Genomic DNA, 24,057 nt, shown 5'->3' with positions numbered 1-24,057 from the left:
TAAAAAAGAATGAAATGTTACCATTTCTGACAAGGATGCACCTGGAGGGTATTATCTATGTGAAATAAATCAGACAGATAAAGACAAATACTATATGGTTTCTGTTATATGTGGAATCTAAGAAAAAAGTACAAACGAACAAAAGAAAACAAAAACAGAAACAGAGATCAAAGGGATGATTGCCAGGTGGGGGATGGGGTGGTAGTGGAGGGGGGAATGGGTGAAAAAGGTGAAGGAATAAAGAAGTACAAGTTGGCAGTTACAAATAGTCATGAGATTGTAAAGTACAGCATAGGAAATATAGTTTAATAATATTATAATAACTATGTATGGGGTCAGGTGGGTACTAGACCTAATGGGGGATGACGTTTTAAGTTACATAATGTCTAATCACTAGGTTGTACACCTGAAACTAACATAATATTGTATGTCAACTGTAATTGAAATATTTTTTAAGAAAAAGAAGAGAGATTCGTGAAAATGTTTTTGGAAGTACTACAGGCTAAATTTACTTGAATAACTCATACATGTATTTAATTTTATATTTATTTAATCATGAAGATCTAAACTGGATACTTCATTTTCATTACACTTTGCAACATCTCATGGAAGACATTAGATGATGAAGTGTTATTTGTAGATTTGGAAAATTTCAAAGATCTTTGGAGTTTTTCAACCACCTGTCTTAACTGTTTAATCATCCTTAATACCACAGAAAACAAAGGTAGAAAGACAGGTAACTTGGCTCATAAAGCAATTGTATTTGTTATCTCATACAGGAACAAATAGGCATCATTCTCTTAATTATGCAAATATTTGGGCTTTTTCCATCTATACTTGGGAGATTTGCCAAAATACCAGTAACAGTATTCAGTTATAGTGATTTATAGGTACCTTCATTAAAAAAAAAATCAATCTACCCTGGTCAGTGTGGCAAAGTTGGTTGGAGCATTGTCCTATAAACCAAAAGGCTGTGTGGGTTTGTTTCCTGGTCAGGGCACATGCCTAGGTTGCAGGTTCTGTCCCTCGGGCATGTATGGCAGGCAACCTATCGATGTTTCTCAAATTGATGTTTCTCTCTCTCAAATTAATAAGCATGTCCTCAGGTGAGGATAAAACAACAACAACAATAACAACAACCCAATGTATTAAGACTATGCAAATCCAAATACAAGTAAATATATATCAGGTACATAATGTATTCAGGTTTACACACTAGGACCTCTGTGTGAAATCTTCCAGTGACCTGAAAAACAAGTCTATGAGCCAAAGTAGGAATCAGTTCCTTAACCACATATGACATCTGGCTAGTTAATAGTTTAAATAAAAACACCTTTTTTCCTTCATTTTTTGACTTCTGCAAAACTGTGGAAGTAATTAAATTCATTTCATGTATGGCATGATCTATGCTCTTTTGATGCTGAATGTGCTATTGTAAAAATGGTAGCTGATGATTTCAGTATCATTACAAGATGTACCTTCCTAGAATTATAAAAGTGTATTTCAGTCATATCAGTGGCTATATTCATAAATCCTGATGAAGATTATTACATGTACTTTAATTATCACCACTATGTAAAATTAAGGATTTTGAGATTATAAAGTTGTCTTTTGATGATAGGTTTGTTTATATTTAAAAACTGAAATTTGTGTAACTGATTGCTTTGAAGTCAAGGACTGTGCAATTCTATTTGTCTGAATTTCCAGCACCAGGTTCAGTATATTGATAATAAGCAGAGCTTGGTAAGTTCTTATCATTCTTCTACGGTCTTTTACATTTTTTTGCACGTAGACACAAGCTGGTTCTACTGTACCATCTCAGGTGGGGATAGGAGTGGGGTCAGAAGGGAAGGGCAGATGAAAGCAAGAAGCTTCAACAGTGTGAGTAGTTTTCTTTCTTAAGCTGGGTGGTGGGCACACAGGTGTTCATTGTACTTATTTTCTCATACATATTTGCATAATTCTTTTTTTTTTTTTTAAGTAAAAACTAAGTATAATATTAAGAGCTTTATTTTGTGGCAAATACTGGATCACTTACTTCAATATACTTCACCAAAGGTGCAGAGAGAAATGTGTTGGGAAAGCCTAACAAAAGTAAAAATCAACCTCTCTGCCCTCTCAGATGGTTTTTCTTCTCAATGAAATCTGTGTTAGAAAGTAAGCATTACTTTAAAAAAAAAATTATTAATTTTTAGAGAGAGGGAAAGGGAGGGAGAAAGAGAGGGAGAGAAACATCAATGTGTGACTGTGTCTCATGCACCCCCAACTGGGGACCTGGCCCACAACCCAGGCATGTGCCTTTAGCTGGAAATCAAACTAGTGACCCTTTGTTTTGCAGGCCGGGACTCAATCCACTGAGCCACACCAGCCAGAGCAGAAATCAAACATTACTTTTAATTGCAAGTGTCATTGTAGCAGAATCTGATTGGTATAACAGCAGCAACATGCCATACCTCCAAGTGTAACTCTTCCACTGAGTAAATTACCTCAATTTCCTGTAACTGCTCCTGATTGGTTGTGTACATCTGCTGAAGAGAATCCTCCAACTCTGTGTTCCGATCCAGTAATGTCTTCCCAAGCTCAGCAGCAAGTTGGAGATCTAGAACAAGTGAAGAATGCAAATGATCTCACTTCAACATTTTATATAACCCAATCCTTAAAATAAAAATGAACCACGACCCAACCCAATGGCCTAGTATGAAACCTGAGTCATACTTAAGATACAGTTGAACTGGGGCCCTCTACTTATAATGTGCTCTCTTATAAAACCCTACTTGTAAGATGTGAAGAAGACTGATGAACTTTATGGAGATGTACTCATTAATCTAGGAATGATCATTTAGCATTGTGATTTCCAATATTATAACTGTTTGCTAATGAACTGAACTTATTCATATCTTGATCATTAATGTTTTTGGACAAAGCCTTGACCAAAGTACAGACAGATATTTAAAGTCTCTAAAGTTCCTCAGAAATCTGGCCACTGACACACATAAAGTTGACTTTGGCCAAGATGGAGGCATAGGTAGACACATTTCGTCTCCCTCCACAACACTAAGAAGAAATACAACTACCTCAAAACTAAAAATAACCAGAACTACCAGAAAATTGAACTGCATGGAAGTCCAACAAACAAAGAGATAAAGAAGAAATACTCATCCAGATAGGTAGGAAGGATGGATAAGGAGTGGAAAAAACATGACGTGACGGCGGTGGTGGCAGCAAGACAGTGTCTGTGGCTGGCCAGCGGAAAGAGCAGTCATACATTATAAAAGTTTGGAGGGACACTGGGGAGCGATCCAGGCCCAGACCAGATTGCACAGCTCACAGCTCCAGTGCCAGGGAAAATAAAGCCTCATTGCTTCTGACTGTGAAAATGAGTGGGGGTTGGGGCAGTGGAAAAAACTGCTGGTCTCTCAGCAGAGTCCACTTGTTTAGAGGCCCCCAGGGTCCCAGACCCACCCACTCTGGGAACTCTCACCAGGGCAACAGCTAGAGGGGCACCAGTCACATACAGGAAGTGGGAGAACTGCCTGGAAAAGGGGGAGTGCTGAGGAACTGACACTGTTCTCTCTCAGATCCCTTCCCCACATACAGCACCACAACGTGGTGAAACAGGTTGCCCTGCACAGACAAATACCTAAGGCTCTGCCCCTTACAACATAATAGGTGCGATGGCTCTACCTAAGACACAGGCAGACACAGGAGGCTGTCAAGTTGAGGAGACAGAGAAGTATAGCCCAAAAGAGGGAGCAGATCAAGGTTCTAGTGGGAGAACTAAGCTACAAGGAGATAGCCAACCTAACAGATGCAGAGTTCAAAACACTGTTGATAACAATGCTCACAGACTTGATAGACAAGATTAAGTATGACAAATACATAAGGGAAGAAATGAAGTGTATGCTAAGTGAAAAGAAATAAAATCCACATGAAACCAGTGGTAAAGGGAAGGAAACCAGTGTTCAAATCAATGATTTGGAACAACAGTCAACAAGTACAGGAGGCGGAAACAAGAATTGAAAAAAACAAGGAGAGGCTTAGGAACCTCTGGGACAACTTTATATATACCAACAGCCAACTCAAAGGAGTGCCAGAAGTAGAAGAGGAAGAGCAAGAAATTGAAAACTTATGTGCAAAAATAATAAAGGAAAACTTCCCTAATTTGGCAAAGGAAACAGACATACAAGTCAAGGAAGCACAGAGAGTCCCAAACAAGCTAGACTCAAGGAGGACCATACCAAGACACATCATCATTAAAATGCCAAAGGTACAAGATAAAGAGAGAATCTTAAATGCAGCAAGAGAAAAGAAGAGAGTTACCTACAAATGGATGCCTATAAGACTGTCAGCTGATTTCTCAAAAGAACCTCTGTAGGCAAGAAGGGACTGGCAAGAAGTATTTAACATGATGAAAAGCAAGGACCTACAATCAAGATTACTCTGTCCAGCAAAGCTATCATTTAGAATGGAAGGGCAGATGAAGTGCTTCCCAGACAAGGTAAAGCTAAGGGAGTTCATCATCACCAAGCCTTTATTATATGAAATGTTAAAGGGACTTATTTAAGAAAAAGAAGAAAATCAAAACTATGAACATTAAAATGACAATAAACTCAGAACTATCAACAACAGAATTGAAAAAACAAAAAAGAATCACAGGAATGGGGATCATTTGGAGGGTTATCAGCTGGGAGAGAGAAAGGGGAGAAATGGGGAAATGGTGCAGGGATTAAGAAGCATAATTTGTGGGTACAAGATAGACAAGGATGTTAAGAACAGTATAGGAAAAGGAGAAGCCAAAGGACTTATATGCATGACCCATGAACATGAACTACATGGGGTGGTACCAGTAGAGGGAAGAGGGGTATTAGGAAGAGGGGTGCATAGGGAAAAAAGAAATTGGGAAAACTGTAACAGCATCATCAATAAAATATACTCAAAAAAAAAAAAAAAAAAAAAGAAAGAATCTGGCTGCTGTAAATGTGTTAATAATGTATTATTGCAACTGTCAAAGCAAAGTTTGATTTTACAGGTCCTGGCCTTGAAAGGGGACTAAAAATTATTAACTCAAAAAACTACATCAGTAAGATGAACATTGCCCCAGGTCTCTCATATTGCCTACTTCTTTCATGTCATTCTCCAAGATGAGCAAACCAGACAAGCAGCACAGCTACAGTTTTTGAGGTAATCACATGTCAGTAGATCATACAGTACTTCGATATAGCACAGAATCATATTTCTATTTTAAACCTAATTTTACAACTCTCTTCTTAGGCATATATGCACATAAGACAGGATTTGTTTGTATTATACACAATCCCAGAAATAAAAATTTAATGATTCCAAAAATGACACTAGTTCTAACATAGTTAATTAACTGAAGTCACTATCTGCAGAGTAAACTTCATAGAGGTCCTTTAATATAGTGGGAAATGCACTCAACTGGGTACAATAAGGGGCTTTAAAGGTTCCTACACTTAGTATTCTTTTCTAGAGACAATGACTGTAAAACCAAATGAAATAACACAGAAGGAAGTACTTTACAAACTAAACTGCAATACAAAGGCAAAGAATGAATGTGTTTATTGCTAGGCACTACACTAAGCTTTGGCTACGGATTGCTAATACAATGGATGAAGTTCCTGCTTCTCTAGACTAACCAGACAGCAAGCAAGTAGATAAACTTGCAAGCTGATAAACACTCTTCATACATGCATGCATGCATACATACATTCAATAATACCAGTGAGGGATATAGTGAGGAAAATATGGAGTCACTACAGTCAAGCTGCCAAATTACTACAGTCCACTAGGCTGAGGCCCCAGGAAAAACAATTCTATTCTTTTTAAACCACAGTAGAAACTTAAACTTTTGACCTTTCCAGTCCTGTGTCAATGCCTGGGTCTCACGGGCTGATTACTCCCTGGATCTCACTGGTTGAAACAGTGTTCACATATCCAGACCACCTGACATCCATTATCCAGACCACCATCCTGGACTAATCCAAAAGTTAAGAATGCAAGACTGATTTTTCTCAAGAATGTGTTTTTTTACTATAAGAATTGTTAGTGTTTCTTTCATCTTCAGAACATTCTGGGGTTTTGCGTAGTTATGTTTTCCATTTGTGAACCCTAAGACATTTGAATAAATCTGTAAGAACAGTGTCGCTCAGAGAACCATGAGGACGCAGCGAGCGGAAGAAAAGAAGTTTATTTGAGGGATTTAAAAAGCAGGGAGGAAGCCATGCGGCGAATGGCCTGACTCCAGGGCCCTAGGGAAGGAGGGGTCGGTTTGATGGGGGGAAGAAAAAAGAAACTATTGAATTCAGTCATTATCTCGCAGCTATGAATCTGAGGGCTGATCAAGGCCAAATGGAGCTCAGGTTGATGCACCCCACTATCATGGGAATCTGCCAGGCAGCTGCAAGCAGGCGGGGGACGGGGGAATGGTGTGGGAACCAAAGCTGTCAAAATCTTTATCATTTATTTCTAACAATGGGTCTATACTCTTTTTGAGTTCATTTGACACCAGGTACCATTCTGGACACAGAGGATATAAGAATGAACTTAGCTTAAAAATTCCCTGTCCTCATGGAGCTTATATTCTATAGGGAGAAATAGCATAACACGTATGACAGTAGGAAGTGCTAAAGAGGAAAACATAAAACAAGGAAGGGGGACAGAAAGCGCATGCACGTGGGAGGTTGAAATTTAATAATGTAACTAGGGTGACAGGTTAAGATATGAAGAAACAGAATAAATAACACATGTAGATCTACCTACATTCCAGGCAGAGGCAAAAAAGGTATAAAGACCCTGGGAGGAAGCATCACTAGAGCTAAGAAGGACATCAATGAGGCTGTAGCAAAGTGAGTGAGTGAGAGAGAGTGTGTGTGTGTGTGTGTGTGTGCGTGTGTCTGTGTGTAATGGGGGAGATGATGGGGGAAGTAGGAGACAAATCAGAGGGCTCTAAGATTGGCCAGCTTGTGTAGAAACCAGCTAAGGAGGTCAAGATTTTCACTTTTACTGAGTGCAATGTAACTCAGTGACAGGATCACCCTGGCTGCTATGTAAATAGATTGAAAGGGACAAAGGTAAAAGCAAGGTAACAAATGGATACTGCAGTCATCTGGGTGAGAGATTATGGTGGCTTGGACTAGGGTGACAGAGATGGAAAGGGAGAGAAGGGATAGGATTCTGGATATGTTTCGAAAGTAGAGCTAAAAGGATGTGCTAACCCAACTGCATATAGCGTGAGAGAAAAAAGAAAAACTGGATTTGATGATAATAAATAAAGGATCTACTTTAGAAAGGGCAGTCACAAGGAAAATCACTCTGAGGAGACATTTTAGTTAAAGCTTGAAGGATGAGGATCTCACCATGTAAAAGCCAGGCAGAGGCACTGCAACAGGAGAGAACTTGGCATATCCTACAACTTGATAAAAAACCAGTATGACAGAAGCATGAGGGGAAGAATGGTGTGGGATGAAGCTGGAGAAGCAGGGAGGGATCAGATCATGACAGGATTTTATAGGCCATGGTAAAGAAAGTTTTACTTTAATTCTGCGTATGACGGGAATTAATTTTACTTAATTATCATAAAATAAATATCATAAAAATATGAAAAAGCATTTGTTATAAAAACAGGAAACCATATTATATGATTTTTAAACTTAATTTTTAGAGGTTGACGAATAAGGCTTACATGTATTCATTACTACCAAAATTAAAACTTAACCTAGAATAAGTGGTAACAGAAAAGCAATACATTTTACCACTTGATACTGTTCATTCCAGTGTATAATTAGTATTCTATCTGGTTGGTTTTCCCTCGTTAGGAAAAAACACACAGCAGCAAAATCGACCTTACACCACTCCAACTCATATTACACATTTTACTCCCATTTAAAATAAATCAGTATACTGTTGGTAGACAGGTGTTAAAATACAATCTCTCATGATTTAAATATTAATAATGCCTATTAATGTACTAAAGACTTCAGAGAACAAGTCTATGAAATAACATTTTGTATTCAGAAGACATAGAACCTTTACAAACAGCTCAAATTATGTAAGAGACATTCATATGTATATGTTTTCAAGGTATTTAGCCCAGTTTTTCAGATGAGACAACTTTAAGCACAAAGATGCTAACTGACCTGGTTGAATCTATGTAAGTCACAGGTAAAACAGGAACTCCTGTCTCCAGGTTCTAACTCTCACTCTCATCACCATTCTCTACTTTATTATCCATATCTACACAGCTTTAAGACTATTGACAGGGGTGTCCACGCACTTCAAGGTAAAGAGTACAAATTTCCCTAGTTGGTACTTAATCTTTCTGCTTGTTTGCACAGATGCCAATGAGAAACTAGAGTTGAGCTATCTGGCTTATACTGCCTGCTCTGACATAGAAAGTACATACAACCCTACACAAATTAATATCTTGTTCTCACTAAGAGAAAACAGAACTATGTACAGCTAAAGATGCTCCAGAAATACTTATTTTGTACTCATAGGGTATGTAATGTGTATACACAGTGCTACATAGAAGCCACCACACTATATTTGAAAGCCTACAAATATGACCTAGACATTACTAAGTCTCTCCTGGTTTTGGAGTTGAGTCATTTCTCTCTGGGAAGGACTAGAGGCTCACCAAAGACTGTCTTAACTAGAAGTCAAAACCTGAATCAAGACTAACTTCATTTCCCTCACCTATTTCTGTTCTGTTATGGAACCGCCTGTGCTACTTCATACACAGCCAGGAGGAGCTCTCCTGTTGCTTCAGAAAGAGGGATGCCAAGTAAAGCACTCTCTTAGTCAACAGCAACCAGAAAGAACTTGAGACTTGTCCTCTCTCAGCCCTTATTTCCAGTTAAACAAAGCCCAACCTCGCTCAGTAACCTCAAGCCTCAAGACTCAGTCTCCTACATATTTCATAATTTGTTTAGGATAAAGTGCTAGCTAGACAAATATCAACTACAAGAAAGCACCTGTGAAGTCACACTGTATACGGGGAAGATTACTTCATCTGTTAGTTTAAGGAGGAGGGTCTCTTTTTGGTTTCATTTCCTGTCGAGTAGCACATGGCTTCCATAACCAAATGGAGCCAAAAGCTGGCAGTCAGCCCAAGAAGGTTTTCTAAATAATTAGTGGGGGAAATGGGAGAGTATTCAATGTTCTTTATTATTGTTTTTAAGTAAAGCACAAAAGGAAAGGAAACAATACAGTTTTGAAGCTGTATGCACCTGTTCATCTATTTTCCAATAAGGATTTTCGTTCAGAGGTTATCTTTTCTAAATCCTATTGAATTGGCCTAGACAGCACTAAAAATACCACAGATTTACTGTAGGCTTGAGAACCACAGCCTAGCAATACCTTCATGTTTAATAGTCTTTCACTAATCAGCCTTTGCAAGTGATAATTATTCATTTTAACACTGTACACTCTTAGTTTTAAACATATACTTCACTCAGCCCTATGCCTAGGCAGAAAAAAATTAGCTCCAGCAGCCAGAGTGAATTTTTAAAAAGGATCTTTCTTCCATAATTTGGAAGCCTTTAAATTTCACTGCTCTTGTATTCTTCTTGTTTTCTCAGTTTTTTCAAAACCATATGAGGACAAAATAATCCCATGTTAGCTGTGGTCTGCAGCAGTAATTCAATAATATTAAGGTTGAAAGCTTTTCCTATTACAAAGTCAAATGCATCATTTGGTGATGCTTCTGTGTAACTCCTGTTGCCAACATTATTATTATTGGGAAAGCAAAAAATTGAATATAAACATCAAGAAAAACGACGATGTCAGTTTTAATGACCCTCCAAACAGTGATTCAGCAAGTTAGTTACACACCAGAAAAATGTACTCATCTTGAAAAGAAGTAGGAATCTTAGGATTCCTTTAAACTAAGCTTTCATTTGCTGATCCATGCAGTAGAAACCTGAATCCTTATTCTAAGCTTCCAGAGCTCACCAAACGACAATTACAATAGCAACTGGTCTAAAAGAAAAACCAGCCTCTGAAGTCTTTTCACCTTGCTCTGAGGGCCACATTTCAAAGCAAGCACCGCCATTACCTGTATAGAAAGCTCCTGCTGTCCCAGAAAGGATAATACCCACAGAGACCATTGTCAGTATTCATCCTGTGCCAACTCAGCCCTCTGACAAAGACAATCTCTTCATCAAAGTGTTTTGTAAAAGCAAAGGGTTTTCTCCTGCCTGCACACAGCTTTACATGTTTCTAAAAAGGTATGAATAGTAGCCCAGAGCCTTCTGATGTTAAATTTTTCTCAATAATTTTAATTTAAAAAAGAATGCCCAGCAAACCTTGATAGGAAAAAAAAAAAAAAATCTACCTAAATAATGCTTCTATTGCTAAAGGAAAAAATAACTTATAGTTCTATGACTCTGAGAATAGGAATTTAAAAAATTGTTTTAGTAGCTCTCTCCAAACAAGGCTTGCTCAGTAACGTTAATACAGGCAGACCTCAAAGATATGGGTTTGGTTCCAGACCACTGTAATAAAGTGGGTATCACAGTAAAGCAAGTCATAATCTTTTTGCTGGTGGCAAGTCTTGCCTCCCATTAAAAAATGCAACACTTGTGTAATGCACTAAAGTGAACACGTGCGATAAAACAAGGTCTGCTGATAGTGAGGATGTTAACAGAAGAACAGACAGATGTCTGCCCTTGATAAAATCCCACTACATTTGCTTATCAATCTGTTTAACAGGACAGGCATATTCACAAGTTATGATCATTGGAATTTCACATTTATCCCCACACCCTTGGTTATGACATATACAGGGTTATGTCAAAGTCCACTGTGATAATGGATGTAAAAGTCCTTTGAGAAGCACAGAACAAATTCCAAATGCAAAATGGCATTAAGGAGGTTCAGATCTATGTTCTTTAAGGTTTCATTAACTTGAACACCTGATGACTTCCTTCTGATCAGAGGTTAGAGTTCTACATGTAACTGCAACAAGTTGCATTTGCTTCTCAAGTAGATTAAAATATTACAAATGGTTGTTCCTAACAACCTTCCACAGAAGAAGTGCTGTGTGGACTAAGGTACCTGATAGGAGAGAGCCATGAAAACAGTAATCCTAGATGAGTGTCTCAGTTCAGTCCAACAAATATTAAAATTGAGCTTTTATTATGTGCTACATATTATGCTAGATTCAAAACAAAACAAAACAAAACAAAAAACAATCCTGCACAGATCTGTGCCTCTTAGAGGCAGGGAAGCAAAATAGTCAGCTTTGATTATACGAACCGCTTAGTTTATTATAAGGAAATGTTGCAATTTCACAGTGGTTGTCACATTAATTCTGGAGAAAGTACCAAACTAGGCCATCAATCCTTACGGGGAATTCTGAAAGCAGGCTTGTTAAAATGTAAGACAAATTTGTCTTGTGGACAAAGAGAACATGATGGCCAATACTGCACTGCAGCCATTAAATGGCTTCTATGACACAAGTGTAATGGTGAACCACTTTGGTTTAAGTGATTGTCCACAGCCTATTGATTTAAGAAATCACCTTCCCCCGAAGCCATGTTTGTTTTATTTTACTTTACTTAAGTATGAATCATTCAAGCCTACATTCCCTCCCTCCACCAAGTTCAATGGTTAGCATGGTCATTTAATATCCACCTAAATGAAATGTTAATCTTCAATGCAAGTTAAAGTTGAAAAAGTTGATTTACACAGAATTGCAGAAAAGGAAGATGCCTGAAATAAATTTCTTTGGATTATTCAGTACAGTGGTTAAGAAAGTTTGTTCTGGAGTTTGGAGTGGAATCTAAGCTCCCCTAATAACATTATCTACTTCTACCCCACAATTGTTGGGAGGATTAAATGACACCAGTTTAAGGGCCAGTCAGTACCTGGCACAAAAAAATCGTCTCCCACTCGCAGGTTCCTGCCATTAATATGCAAAGGATGGGGTGGTGTGGGGGGCTGGTTCCAAATTGAGGACCAAGGTTCTTCTCTGGAAACACACCATCTGCAAGTTTTTAACTAACAAGCTAGAGTTCATAGTGAAAAAAGGCAGAGGGAGAAATACCCTCAAGTAATCTCCGGGCATCTGGTCAACTGTGCCTAAGCAATTTTTCCCCCAACAGTCTAACCTGTCACTAAAGAAGCTGTATACCGATGGTAACGAAGAGACAGGGTTTGGACAGCGCCTGTGCGGTGCGACTCCTCATTCTGAGCGTGTTTCCTCTCTTAACTCGAGGGAAGTCACTTAGTTGCTCTGGCCCCCGCTTTCCTCACTTGGAAAATGAGGCTAACCACAAAAAAGGGACCCCTCCCCCACAGTTATTGTGCGGATCCCATGCGTGCCTAGGGCTTGGCACAGGTCCCGCACAGCGCACCGCCGCCCGCACCAGCAGTGCTGCTCCTCCCCGTGCCGCTGCGATCCCGCCAGAGTTTAGAACCTGGAGGAATGCGGGGAGGGCTGACCCGGGACAGCCCGGCAGACGGGGCTGGGCGCAGAGCTAGCGGTCCACACGCGCTAAGTGATGATGGTAACGACTGCGCAGCCGCCCAGCCGGCGCGGAGAATCCTGCGGAGGGATGGGCAGGTGCGGCCGGTCCCCAAGTCAGGTGAGCCCGGCGCACTCCAGCACCCGGCGTCCCTGGGTCGCAAGCAAACGCAATCTGTCAACAGCTTCGTCGCCCGGAGCCTCCCTGGCCAGGCCGCCAGCCCGCCGCCTACGACCTCACCTTGCTGGAGGTCCTGGTGGTCGTACCACGACTCGTCTTCCTTTACCTCGAACTCCTCCACCAGGTTTTCCGCCAGCATCTCGGCCGGTTCGCCCAGGGGCAGCGACCCTCGCCGCCGCCGTCCCTCCGCACCCACTGCCCCGGGCGCTCCGCCGGCCCCTCCGCCCTCAGCCAGAGCCGCCCTCGGGCGGGACACGCGGCCACGTCGCCTGTCCACAGTCGCCTGCTGGCTCGCCTCGCGCGTCCCAACGGCCCCAACCTCGGCAACCTGGCCCGAACGCCCCAGCCAGCGGCGGGAAGCGGCTCCTCAAGCCGCAGCGGGACCCAACGTGGCACTTCGGCCGAGCCCTCCCAGACCAGGGCAGCTATTCAAACCCCGGCGGTCCCTTGACCAATCGCGAGCGGGCCGCTGGCCGAGCGGCACCTAGATTGTCCAATAGATTTTCAGTGAAGGTCCGCGGGTTGCCCGGTCTCAAAGGCAAGCAGCCAGTGGAAATTCTGAAGGAAACAAAGAAGGCGGGGAAAAGCGAAGAATGACGCCCGAGGCCCCGTCCCCTCGGGCGGGAACGCCCTCGGTTGACCCGCTGTGGAGTTGGGGCTTCCGCGGCCGCTACGGTGGTTGTCTGGTTTGGGGGACAGCCAGCCAGCAGTCAGGCTTCGTGGACAGGAAGGCGGGGATCGTGCCTTGAGCGTGGCTGTTGTTTTGGGGTGTCCTTAGTGCGGGCGGGGGCGCCGAGGGTTCCGGAAACCCGAAGTCCGCGTCTCCGTAGGCCCTCTGGTCTTCTGACTCCCAGATTCTCTTTCCCTGACACGGGGAAATTAAGGGGGGTCAGGAATTTAGGGCCGGCACACATTTTCTCCTTATCGTCTGGGACTTGTACTCACTTCCGTTAAAACGGCGGGCCCCGGACCCGCTTTGGAACCCGGGGGCGGTGGGAGTGCAGTAGAAGCTATCTGCTTAGGAAGAAATTGTAAGCAACGTTGCATGCGAGTTTTAAAAGGTCCAGAAGCCCCCCAAGTTAAACCTGTGTGATCACGACATTGCACCTGGAGAGAAGAGAATTCAGTGCTCTCTTTTTTAGAGCAGAATGCGAACAAATACATGCGGAAGGAATAAGGGTGTTAGAAGGTAATAATCATAAAAGAGGAATAGTAAACTCACAAATCCCTTCCTTCTGAATCCAGGTATTCTGAAAGGCAACATATTACTGATCTACTTAAAAAATATATATATTTTTAAAGATTTTATTTATTTATTTTTAGAAGGGAAGGGAGGGAGAAAGAAATTTCGATGTGCGAGAGATACATTGATTAGTTGCCTGTTGAACACCCCAAACTGGGGACCTGGCTCTGTGCCCTGACAGGAATCTAACCAGGTAATCTAACCGGCAACCTTTTGCTTGGCAGGCCAGCACTCAATACACTGGACCACACCAGCCAGGGCCGATCTACTTTTTATTGTTAGGTTGAAAAATAAGAAAGCTAGATCCCGTGTAAAGCCTTTGCTGCCCTATTGTCAATATTCTGGTAGAGATATTAGTCCAGAACCAAGAGAAAATAAAACCATCTTAATTTCAAAGTTACTAGAGATAGTGCTCTTTGGAAAAAGATGATTGGATGTAGGATTTGCTGATGGTGATTTGTGGAAGCTGAAGGGCTAAAATCATGAATCTGATCTTCAAGAGACTCATCTTCCATAACCACTGATCTGCAAAACTGAAAGTGCTGCTTTTTTCTTCATGGCAAATAGCTCATTTTGACCCCAAATCAAATGGGAAAGTGTATTGAAACATCCTTTAGCATTCTCTATCAAAAAGAAAGAAAGACCTGGATCGCTCAGTTGTTTAGAGCATCATTCGCTGCACCAAGGTTGCAGGTTCCATCTCCGGTCAGGGCACACAAGGAGCAACCAATAAATGCATAAATAAGTGTAACAACAAATGGATCTCTCTCTCTCTCTCTCTCTCTCTCTCTCTCTCTCTCTCTCTCTCTCTCTCTCTCTCTCTCTCTCTCTCTCTCTCTCTCTCTCTCTCTCTCTCTCTCTCTCTCTCTCCTGCCTTTTGGTGTTAGTGAGTTCTCCTGCCTTTTGGTGTTAGTTCTTTTTAGAGGACACTACTTAGGGAAAGTTTGATTATTTGTTTTTTTCCTAGAAAAGCGTGAACAAAAACTGCATTGAAAAAAAATGTTAACTTTCAATGCTAAAAGAAAAACCCTTCCTTGGAGGGATCACTAGCATTCTTTTGGAGTCTACTCAGGTACAGCTTAGAAGTAATCATGAGCAGCCTCTTCAGCAACATAAATATTTGCTTTACTAATAGGTTAGTGAATAACAACCCTGATGGTATTTAGTGTCCCTGTCCAGCCTAATCATGGCACCATTTTGCTACTTTTAAACTCTTTGTGTCCCTGGCCGAGTGGCTCAGTTGGTTGGAGCATCCTCCCATGCACCAAAAGGTGGCAGGTTCAATCCCCTGTCAGGGCACATACCTAGGTTGTGGGTTCGATCTCCAGTTGGGGCATATATGGGAGGCAACCCATCGATGTTTCTCTCTCTCTGAAATCAATAAACATATCCTTGCGTGAGCGTTAAAAAAAAAAAAAAAAAGATAAACTGTGGTAAAGAAGAACCAGAAGTCCTTTGTCCTTGGTTGTAAAGATAAAATATTATTGTTTTTTGTTTTGTTGCTATAGTAAAATCAGGTAAGGAGAGTCTTTAGATAGCAGTGGTAGTTTTTAAAAAATTGTAAGTGGTGATTTTCAGTTAGATACTTACAGGAACAATATTTATTAGAATGACAATTTAAAGCAAAATATTGATAGTTTTTTTTGCAGGTTGAAATAAGGAAGGTTTTACTTCTCTCAACGTATAAAAACAAAGAGAAGTTCAGATTGTGGAGTTTTCATAATATTAAAACCTTATATTCACATGTTTCAGACAGGATGGGTGCTTAAATTCTTTTTTAAAAAAATTGATCTCGATTTAGTAAGCTTATGTCCCTTTACAAAATTTAGAGTTTCTAAATCCGTGCCTTCTGACTTAATGATAGATCTGTTGAGAGGTTCTGGTGTTCTTGTTTTAGCATGCCTGAAGTGAAACTAAGGAAGAGTCTAGATTTTGGTGGGCTAAACTTGTATCTTGGCTTTTGTTTTTTCTGACTCCCTTGTTTCTGGCCTTCTTAGTAATCCAGTAACCTCTAACCTCAATCTTTCTTCTCACTTATATATGTAACTCCCAAGTGTGAGGTCTTCAGTAGTTTCCATCTTTTAGAAATTGAAAATTTATCTTGAAAGCAAAAAATGTCAGCTGATGTCCACATAATAGTACTTGTGTATTTCAAGTGTTTGACACTGCCTAGTGACAAAAAAAATCAGATTTGTATTTTTTCATTACTGCCAAATCTACAAACATTGTAAGAATATTAGCCCACATATGAGCAAAATATTCTTTATTCAGTCTGCAGACAATGCATGGTCTGCATATTTGTTTTTAAAAAAAGATTTTATTTATTTTTAGAGGGGAAGGGAGGGCAAAAGAGAGGGAGAGAAACATTGATTAGTTGCATCTCATACATGCCACATCTGAGGACTGAATCCAAAACCCAGGCATGTGTCCTGACCAGGAATCAAACTAGTGAACTTCTGCTTAGTGGAACAATGCCCAAACAACTGAGCCATACCAGTCAGAGCTGCATATGGGTTTAACAGCCTCTTTTGATAATTAGAGGGCCCTACTTTCTATAGCATTGGAATCATTCTTGGATCAACTTAATGCAAAGTGAAGCTCAGGGACTTAGGTATTTGATCATTTGAGCCAAATGCCCTCTCCCCACTTTGAACTTTCCCTAAAAAAGTGGCCAATACAGACTGTAGTGTCTTATTTCCCAAAGTTCATTCCAGCAAGTTACAGCTCTCAAGCGATCTGAATATTTTGTCTGTTTTCTGATTCAATAAATAGTATGGAGACCTGGCCAATATCCCACTAAGACAGGAATAAGATAGGAAAGTCATGGTGTTCTCTTAAAACTATCATCAAAATTAAAAGGAAGATGAATCTACACCTACCTCTAGCTTGGTCAACCTTTTCCTGTTTCCCAGTTGGGTAAATCAAGTCACTGAAAGGGTAAGAAGATAGGCCAGATTTAATAGGAGACATTAATTACAGTAAGGACCAGAAAGTGTTTTTTCTATATCCATCTTAGGTATGTCCTTTGGGCCAAAGTTATATAGTCTGTCAGAAAATAAAGGATAAATTTTCCAGTGCAAGTCTATACTACTGAATGGAGAACTTTATACTAAAATGAAGGGCTTGCTTCTATTTCCTTCTTTTTGACTTTATCTAAAGGATGTCAACTCATTATTCCTTTTCTGTTGCACTCTCCAGAGTAGGGAGAATAATAATGCCATAAATGCCTCTCTGTGGCCACAAGATAAGCATGTCTGAACTCTTGGAGAAAACTTACTTTTATAAATTAGAAGATAGATTAAAAATATATTCAAGGAGAGTCATACTGTATGTAAATTAGGATTCCTGGCAACATCTCAAAAAACTGTTGAGTTAGTGAATAGGGGTAAAGTGTTAAATCTGGTTTTGTATTCACAGCTAAGGTGGTTGGACCCTAATTAACCAGTGTCAGGTGGAATTGCGCCACCCATCAGCTGTTGTATGCAGACAGTGAGTTTTAACCCTTCTTTTTTTTTTTTTTTAACAAAAGGAAGAAGAAATCTGCATGGAAAAATGACACTTTTTAAGTACCAAGTCCATTGCTTGGGCATATTCTATGATAACATTAGGAACTGAAATGCTAAATTCTGTCTTCAGTTTCTACTATGTGAAGTTTTTTTACATCTGCACAAGATTTCAGAAGTAGCCTATTACCAAGCCCAGGTAGGATGGAGCCCTTCCTGTCCCTTCAACTAGGACAGTTTCTCTTCCTCACAGGTGTTCATTATTGTGATTCTCCAAAGAGTTGATTCCTTATGCATCTGAAAGACATTCTAGGTCAAGGTTATCCAGGTCCAAGTTCCTTTGTGTGAGGGCAGAGAGAGACTTGTAAAGGATTGCCATTTAAAACATAAAAGCTGTAGAGTTTGTTTGTTTGTTTGTTTTAAGATTTTACTTATTTGTTTTTAGAGAGAGGGAGAAAGAGGGGGAGAGAAACATCAATGTGTGGTTGCCTCTTGCATGCCCCCCAACTGGGGATCTGGCCCACAACCCAGGCATGTGCCCTGACTGGGAATCAAACTGGCGACCCTTTAGTTTGTAGGCTGGCACTCAATCCAATGAGACACACCAGCTAGTGCAGAAGCTATAGAGTATAAAGGGTAAGCTTTGGCCACCTGGAAAATTCACTTATGTATAATAATTATATAATCATTGTTAAGATATTCTATGTCTTGGAAAGTCCCATGGTATCCACAAATTGTACTATAAGATGGTTCGTGGTCTTGGATAGCAACAATGGTATTTTAATCTTTCTTAATGAACTTATGCGAAGCTATACCACAGTATATACACAGGCCATCACTCTGCTGAGGCATGGCCTTGTGTGCCTTGTGGAGAGGCCGTCTAGCATAGCCACTGAAATATAGACTCTGGGTGCTTTCCATCTGCCGTGGCTCAAACCCAGCTCTGTCACTTATTCGCTAGGCAAGTTGCCTAACTTCTCTGTAGGAATAATAATTGTAACTGCTCCTTAGGATTGTTTTAAGGGTTTAATAAAATAATTCATGTAGACACTGGTCCAATGGTACCTAAACACAAAGTGAATGCACACTGGCTGTTTGAGTGGTATTAACAATCATTATTATGTCAGCAGATGTGCCCCCTGCTAATTTTTATAGCAATAAGCTTTCTTTAATGATCAGCTTTGGTTTTTTCACATAAAGTAAACATCCAGGGGTCCTAAAATAATCCTGTGGTTTTTTTCCTTCTAGATAATGCCAATGATCTTGAACACTCTTAATGGCCTGACTGCATATTTTCACAATGACTCGAAGATCAACTGCTGTTTAGTCGTCACATTTGTGTTTTGTGTGGTGCTGCTTTATATGCAATAGCCTTCCTGCTTCCTTGGTTCCCTTGGAAATACTATCAGGAAGGTGACTGGCTCAGTGGACTTCACTTGGTGGTATCGTTATGTGCTTTTAGTAGCATGCTTACCTTTGTTCAGCAAGCCTAGTGTACCCTGTTTGTTGAGATTTTCACTAAACATGAAAGTCGACTTCAGCTTATTAAAATTAACCAGTGGCCGCACTGGTAGGATCTACCAGCATCTTTTTCTGTGGCCTCATTTCTGATAACATGGAAATTTTGCTCAATTATCAAGCCATTGCTGTTGTCCTTCCCATCCTTTCCACTGCCAGCCTTTACACTGGCATGTACCAGATGTATTGCTTCAAACCTAAAGGAAGCCCCAAGGAAAACCTTTTTTTTTTTTTAAATGTGTTTTATTGATTATAATGTTACATTTGTCCCAATTTCCCTTCCCTCTGCTCCCCTCCACCCGGTGGCCCCCCTCCCTCCAGTTGTCCCCCACTTTTAGACCATGTCCATTAGTTGTGCATATAGTTCTTCTCCGCCTCTCTCTGTCTATTCCATTCCCTCCTACCATGATCCTTAATTCCTATATCATCTCCCTCCCTCTCCCCATTCCCCCTCCCTGTTGACCTCCCCCCAGTATGTTCCCCATACCTATAGTTCTTTTTCCACTCTCATTGCCTGTTTAGTTTGCCTTTGTTTCAATTCCCTAGCTTCTGTTGTTGTTTCTTGTGATGCAGTTTTCATTTTAGATTTCATAGTTTTGATCCTCCTTTTTCTAAACCAGTCCCTTTAACATCTCATATAACAGTGGTTTGGATCTAATGAACTCTTTCAGTTTTGTTTTGTCCTGGAAACACTTTCTCTGCCCTTCTATTCTGAATGACAATTTCGCTGGATAGAGTATTCGTGGTTGTAGGTTTTTGCTTTTCATTACTTTGAATATTTCTTGCCAGTCCCTTCTTGCCAGCAGGGTCTCCCTTGAGAAGTCAGCTGAGAGTCTAATTGGGACCCCTTTGTACATGATTCTTTTCTTCTCTCTTGCTGCTTTTAAGATTCTCTCTTTATCTTTAACTTTTGACATTTTGATTATAATGTGTCTTGGAGTGGTTCTCCCTGGGTCCAGTTTTTTTGGAACTCTCTGTGCTTCCTGGACCTGTACGTCTATTTCATTCCCCAAGTAGGGAAGTTCTGCTTTATTATATTTTCACGTAATTTTTCAATTTCTAGTTCATCTTCTTCGCCCTCTGGCAAAGCAATGATTCTTATGTTGGGCCTTTTATAGCTGTCCCAGAGGTTTCTGATCCTCTCATCGTTGCTTCCCGTTCCTTCTCTATATTCTGGTTTGTTGAAATGAACTCTGGATTTTTTTTCCTCACCATCTGTCTCGTATGTGGTTTTGTTCCTTTCATTATGAGTGTTTTTCGATTCTTTCTCATCTTTTTCCAGATCTTTTGTTAATTCTGTAAGCCACCTGATAACAATGGCCCTGAACTGAGCCTCTGACAGGTTTTTTATTTGTTCATCTGTCAGATTCTTCATCTGTTGCCTGGTGAGCTGCGCCACCGGGATTTCTATAGTTGTCTGCCTCATTTTGACAGATGCGTTTTGTTTTCTTGGGCCGGCTATAGGGGGCAGTGCCTGTGTACTCCTCACGACCCAGTGACCGGAGGCAATCCGCAACCTTTTTCACTGCGCTGTGGCCCTTTGTCGTCACAACCCAGCGACCGGCGCCGTTCTGCAGCCTTTCTCACCGCGCTGTGGTGCTTTCTTTGGGGGCGGGGGTCCAAGATGGATTCACACAGTTATTCCGCTAGGAGACCGGGATCCGTCCTCCCGCCCTCTGGGCCTCACTGTTCAAGGCGATGTGGTGGCTGCTTTCCCCAGCGTTGGGGTTGCAAGCTGCCGGGGGTTTGACTGCAGCCGGGATGGTTCTCCCTGCCGCTGGGATTGTTCTCCCTGCTGCTGGGATTGCTCTCCCTGCCGCTGTCCCTGGTGCGACCGCAAACAGCTCCGCCCCCTTTCGCTCTTACCTGCCCAAATGGCACCGCTGGTTTATAACTTCTTACGTTGGGCTTCCGTGTAGTTTTATTTTCTGGAATTTCTAGTTATCTTTTGTTTTGAAGTAGTTGTATTCCTCTCTAGTTGTAGAGGGAGACCGAGCGTGTCCGTCTAAGCCTCCATCTTGGCCGGAAGAAGGAAAACCTTTTTTCAGAAAGTGAACTGGATCCCCCTTGGACCTCTGTCATCTCACTGATGAGACAAATCTTGATCCAGAAGAACTTTTGTCTCTTTGTGATAATGAATTTCTTCCAAGTCTTTGAGTTAACCTTCTTCAGTAACTTCATGATGACCTTTGTAGAGGATCTCATTCCCAAGGATCTTCTTTCTTCTTTCATGAGGAGTGTCATGTGTAGGGCAGGCTTTATCTACCCATAAGTATGTGATTGTTCTCCATAGTTCTCTGCAGTGATTGAAGATTTAATTTTTTCCTGGATGAGGAAATGAAGACCGTGACTATATCAGTAGTTAAAAAAGAAAAAGACACCATTTATTAAGAGAGACAAAGATTTAGAGTCCTAGACAGTATAAAAGATTCAGCAGAAACATAATGAAATAAGAGATGAAAGGGAAAAAGTGAGAGCTGAGCAACTTGATATTTTAAACATTTGAGCTTTTGAGTTTTGTACCTTTTCTCATCTAAGCCTCAGCAGAGCTATGGGAGAAAATAAGTGGCTTTCTGTGAGTGTGTAGTTTAGTCTTGCTTTGCTTTGGCATTTAAGATTTTTATGACCTTTACAATGAAGAATTCTTAAAGTTCAAAACACTTGGCTCAAAGACTGAGTCCTGGAATTTCAGAATGTTATTAAAATTCCATGGTCATTACTATATGGTAGACAGTGTGCCCACCTTCAAAGATTATACCAGCTTGCTGTTTATTACACTGGAGAGTAAGTGAATCAAATTGCTCCCCTTAACCTAAGTCCCCCAAAACTATTAACCTACCTATGATATGAGTTTTTTATATTTTCATAATTAAATAAGTAAAATCTGTAATATATACTCTTAAGAATAAGTCATTCTAGATTGAAGGATTTTTACTGTTTATTAACCTCAAAAATATTTAAACCCTATAGGATAATAATATTTCTAAAATATAAGTGTTGCCACACTTTCTGAGGCAAAGTGTACAGGACAGAATTTGCTTTTCTTCCATTAGTTTGGGCCCTTTATCATAGTGTCGTTACCATATATACCTTAATAGTGATAACTCACATGTATTGAGTGCTTATTATGTGCCACATACTGTGCCAAGTGGATTGTACACATAATCTCAAATAGTCTCTTTTTTCTTATCCTTACAGATGAAAAAGGGAGGCTTTTAGGTATCTGCCTTCAGAGCTGTGTACTTTAAGATTCTGTCTCTAAAGCACTGTGTTTATGTGGTTTATTTCACAGAATATACCAAGTAGAATATCATTTTTGGCTTAGCTGTATAGTCCCAGGTACACTGTGTGTGTAAGAAAGTGATGCTCTCACTTCAGGGCAGTTTGAGGTTTGTGAAGCTCTTTGCTTCTGTGTTCAATGACTCAGAATAGAAGGTTTGAGTTCCTATCTCTGCTTGTTACAATCAGATTCTAGGCTGTATCTTCCCACTCCCCCCCCCATTGATTTCCCCTGCCCTGCCCACCTCCCCTTTCTACCACAGCCAATCTCCACCCTGTTGTCCAGGTCCATGGGTCATTTACACTAGTACCTTGACTAGACCCTTCCCCTTCTTTCCCCCCTTTCCCTCTCCCCCCACTCTCTGGTCACTGTCAGTCTGTTCCTTGTTTCCATGCCTCTGGTTCTATTTTGCTCATTTGTGTTGTCCATTAGGCCTCTGTATCAGGTGAGAGCATATGGTGTTTGTCTTTCATTGCCTGGCTTATTTCACTAAGCATAACACTCTTCAGTTCCATCCATGTTGTTGCAGAATGCAGGAGTTCCTTCTTTCTTTCTGCTACATAGTATTCCATTGTGTAAATGTACCACAGTTTTTTGATCCACTCATCCACTGATGGGCACTTAGGCTGTTTGCAATGCTTGGCTATTGTAAATAGTACTGCTATGAACATAGGGGTGCATAGGTTCTTCTGAATTGGTTTTTCAGGATTCTTTGGATATAATCCTAGCAGTGGAATAGCTGGATTAAAACGCAGTTCCATTTTTAGTTTTTTGAGGAAATTCCATACTGTTTTCCACAGTGGCTTCACCAGTCTGGTTCCCAACATCAGTGCACTAGGGTTCCCTTTTCTCCACATCCTCACCAACACTTGTTTGTGATTTATTAATGATGGCTATTCTGATGGGTGTGAGGTGGTACTGTATCTCATTGTGGTTTTAATTTGCATCTCCCTGATGGCTAGTGATGTTAAGCATTCTTTCAAAATAAATTGAATGCTTCATGAATTTGTGGGCCATCCTTGTGCAGGGACTATGCTAATATTCTCTGTATCATTCCAATTTTAGTACATGTGCTGGCGAAGTGAGCACTATCTTCCCACTTTTTAATCACATACTTGCATATAGTATCTCCTCTTCTCCAGGCAAAGTAAGTTTGTTAAAATGATATATAAAAGAATGTTAAAAAAATAGAAATTTTTAAACAGCTTCATTGAGATATAATTTACATACCATACAATTCACCCATTTAAGTGTACAATTCAGTGGTTCTTAGTATATTTACATATATGTGCAGTCATCACTACAGTCAATTTAAAAACATTTTACTCACCTAAAAATAATACCATGCCCTTTAACTATTGCCCTACTATTTCCCTATCCCCTCCCTCAGCTCTAAGCAACCATTTCTACTTTTTTTTTTCTTTATAGAATTCCCTATTCTGGACTTTAATATGAGTGGAATCATATATATGTGGCCTTTTGTGACTGCCTTCTTTTACTTAGTATAATGTTTTTAAGGTTCACGCATGTTACATGTGTCAGTACTTTATTCCTTTTACAGCCAAATAGTCATCCATTGTATGGATATATACATTTTGTTTATCCATTCATTTGTTGAACATTTGTGTTGTTTACACCTCTTGACTATTAAGGAATAATGCTTCTGTGAACCTTAACATACAAGTTTTTGCATGGACATGTATTTTTATTTCTTTTGGAGGTCCACCTAGGAGTATAATATCTGTGTCATATGGTAAATTTTTCACATTTTGAAACAGACTCTTTTCCAAAGTGACTGCACCACTGTACATTCCCACTGTGACAAAAGTTCCAGTTTCTTCAAAT

The 24,057-nt window shown here is 40.4% G+C and overlaps 1 protein-coding gene and 1 non-coding gene across 5 annotated transcripts in view; both read right to left on the bottom strand.

The window, feature by feature from the left end:
* Positions 1–13,028, bottom strand: part of CDR2 (cerebellar degeneration related protein 2) — a 41,863-nt gene extending 28,835 nt beyond the window's left edge. Inside the window, exons 1-2 of one of the 4 annotated variants that reach the window (XM_090277776.1) lie at positions 12,729–13,028; positions 2,454–2,599 (exon numbers count right to left, since the gene is read on the bottom strand). In XM_090277776.1, the coding sequence (XP_090133902.1) occupies positions 2,454–2,599; positions 12,729–12,807 (225 nt within the window). In that variant the 5' untranslated portion in view covers positions 12,808–13,028. Of the gene's footprint in view, positions 1–2,453; positions 2,600–12,728 lie in introns of those variants that run through there. The other 3 variants (XM_090277777.1, XM_090277774.1, XM_090277773.1) reach the window with 3 other exon arrangements.
* A 10,166-nt stretch (positions 13,029–23,194) lies between these two features.
* On the bottom strand, positions 23,195–23,301 carry LOC150009790 (U6 spliceosomal RNA). Its single transcript, XR_016511452.1, has one exon. It is a non-coding gene; the product is annotated as a U6 spliceosomal RNA (small nuclear RNA).
* Between the last annotated feature and the right edge of the window lie 756 nt (positions 23,302–24,057).

This window comes from Furipterus horrens, unplaced genomic scaffold (genome assembly GCF_987537825.1).
Source record: "Furipterus horrens unplaced genomic scaffold, mFurHor1.1.pri manual_scaffold_5, whole genome shotgun sequence".
Classification (NCBI taxonomy): Eukaryota; Metazoa; Chordata; class Mammalia; order Chiroptera; family Furipteridae; genus Furipterus; species Furipterus horrens.
This window is presented reverse-complemented; position numbering and strand designations above follow the sequence as displayed.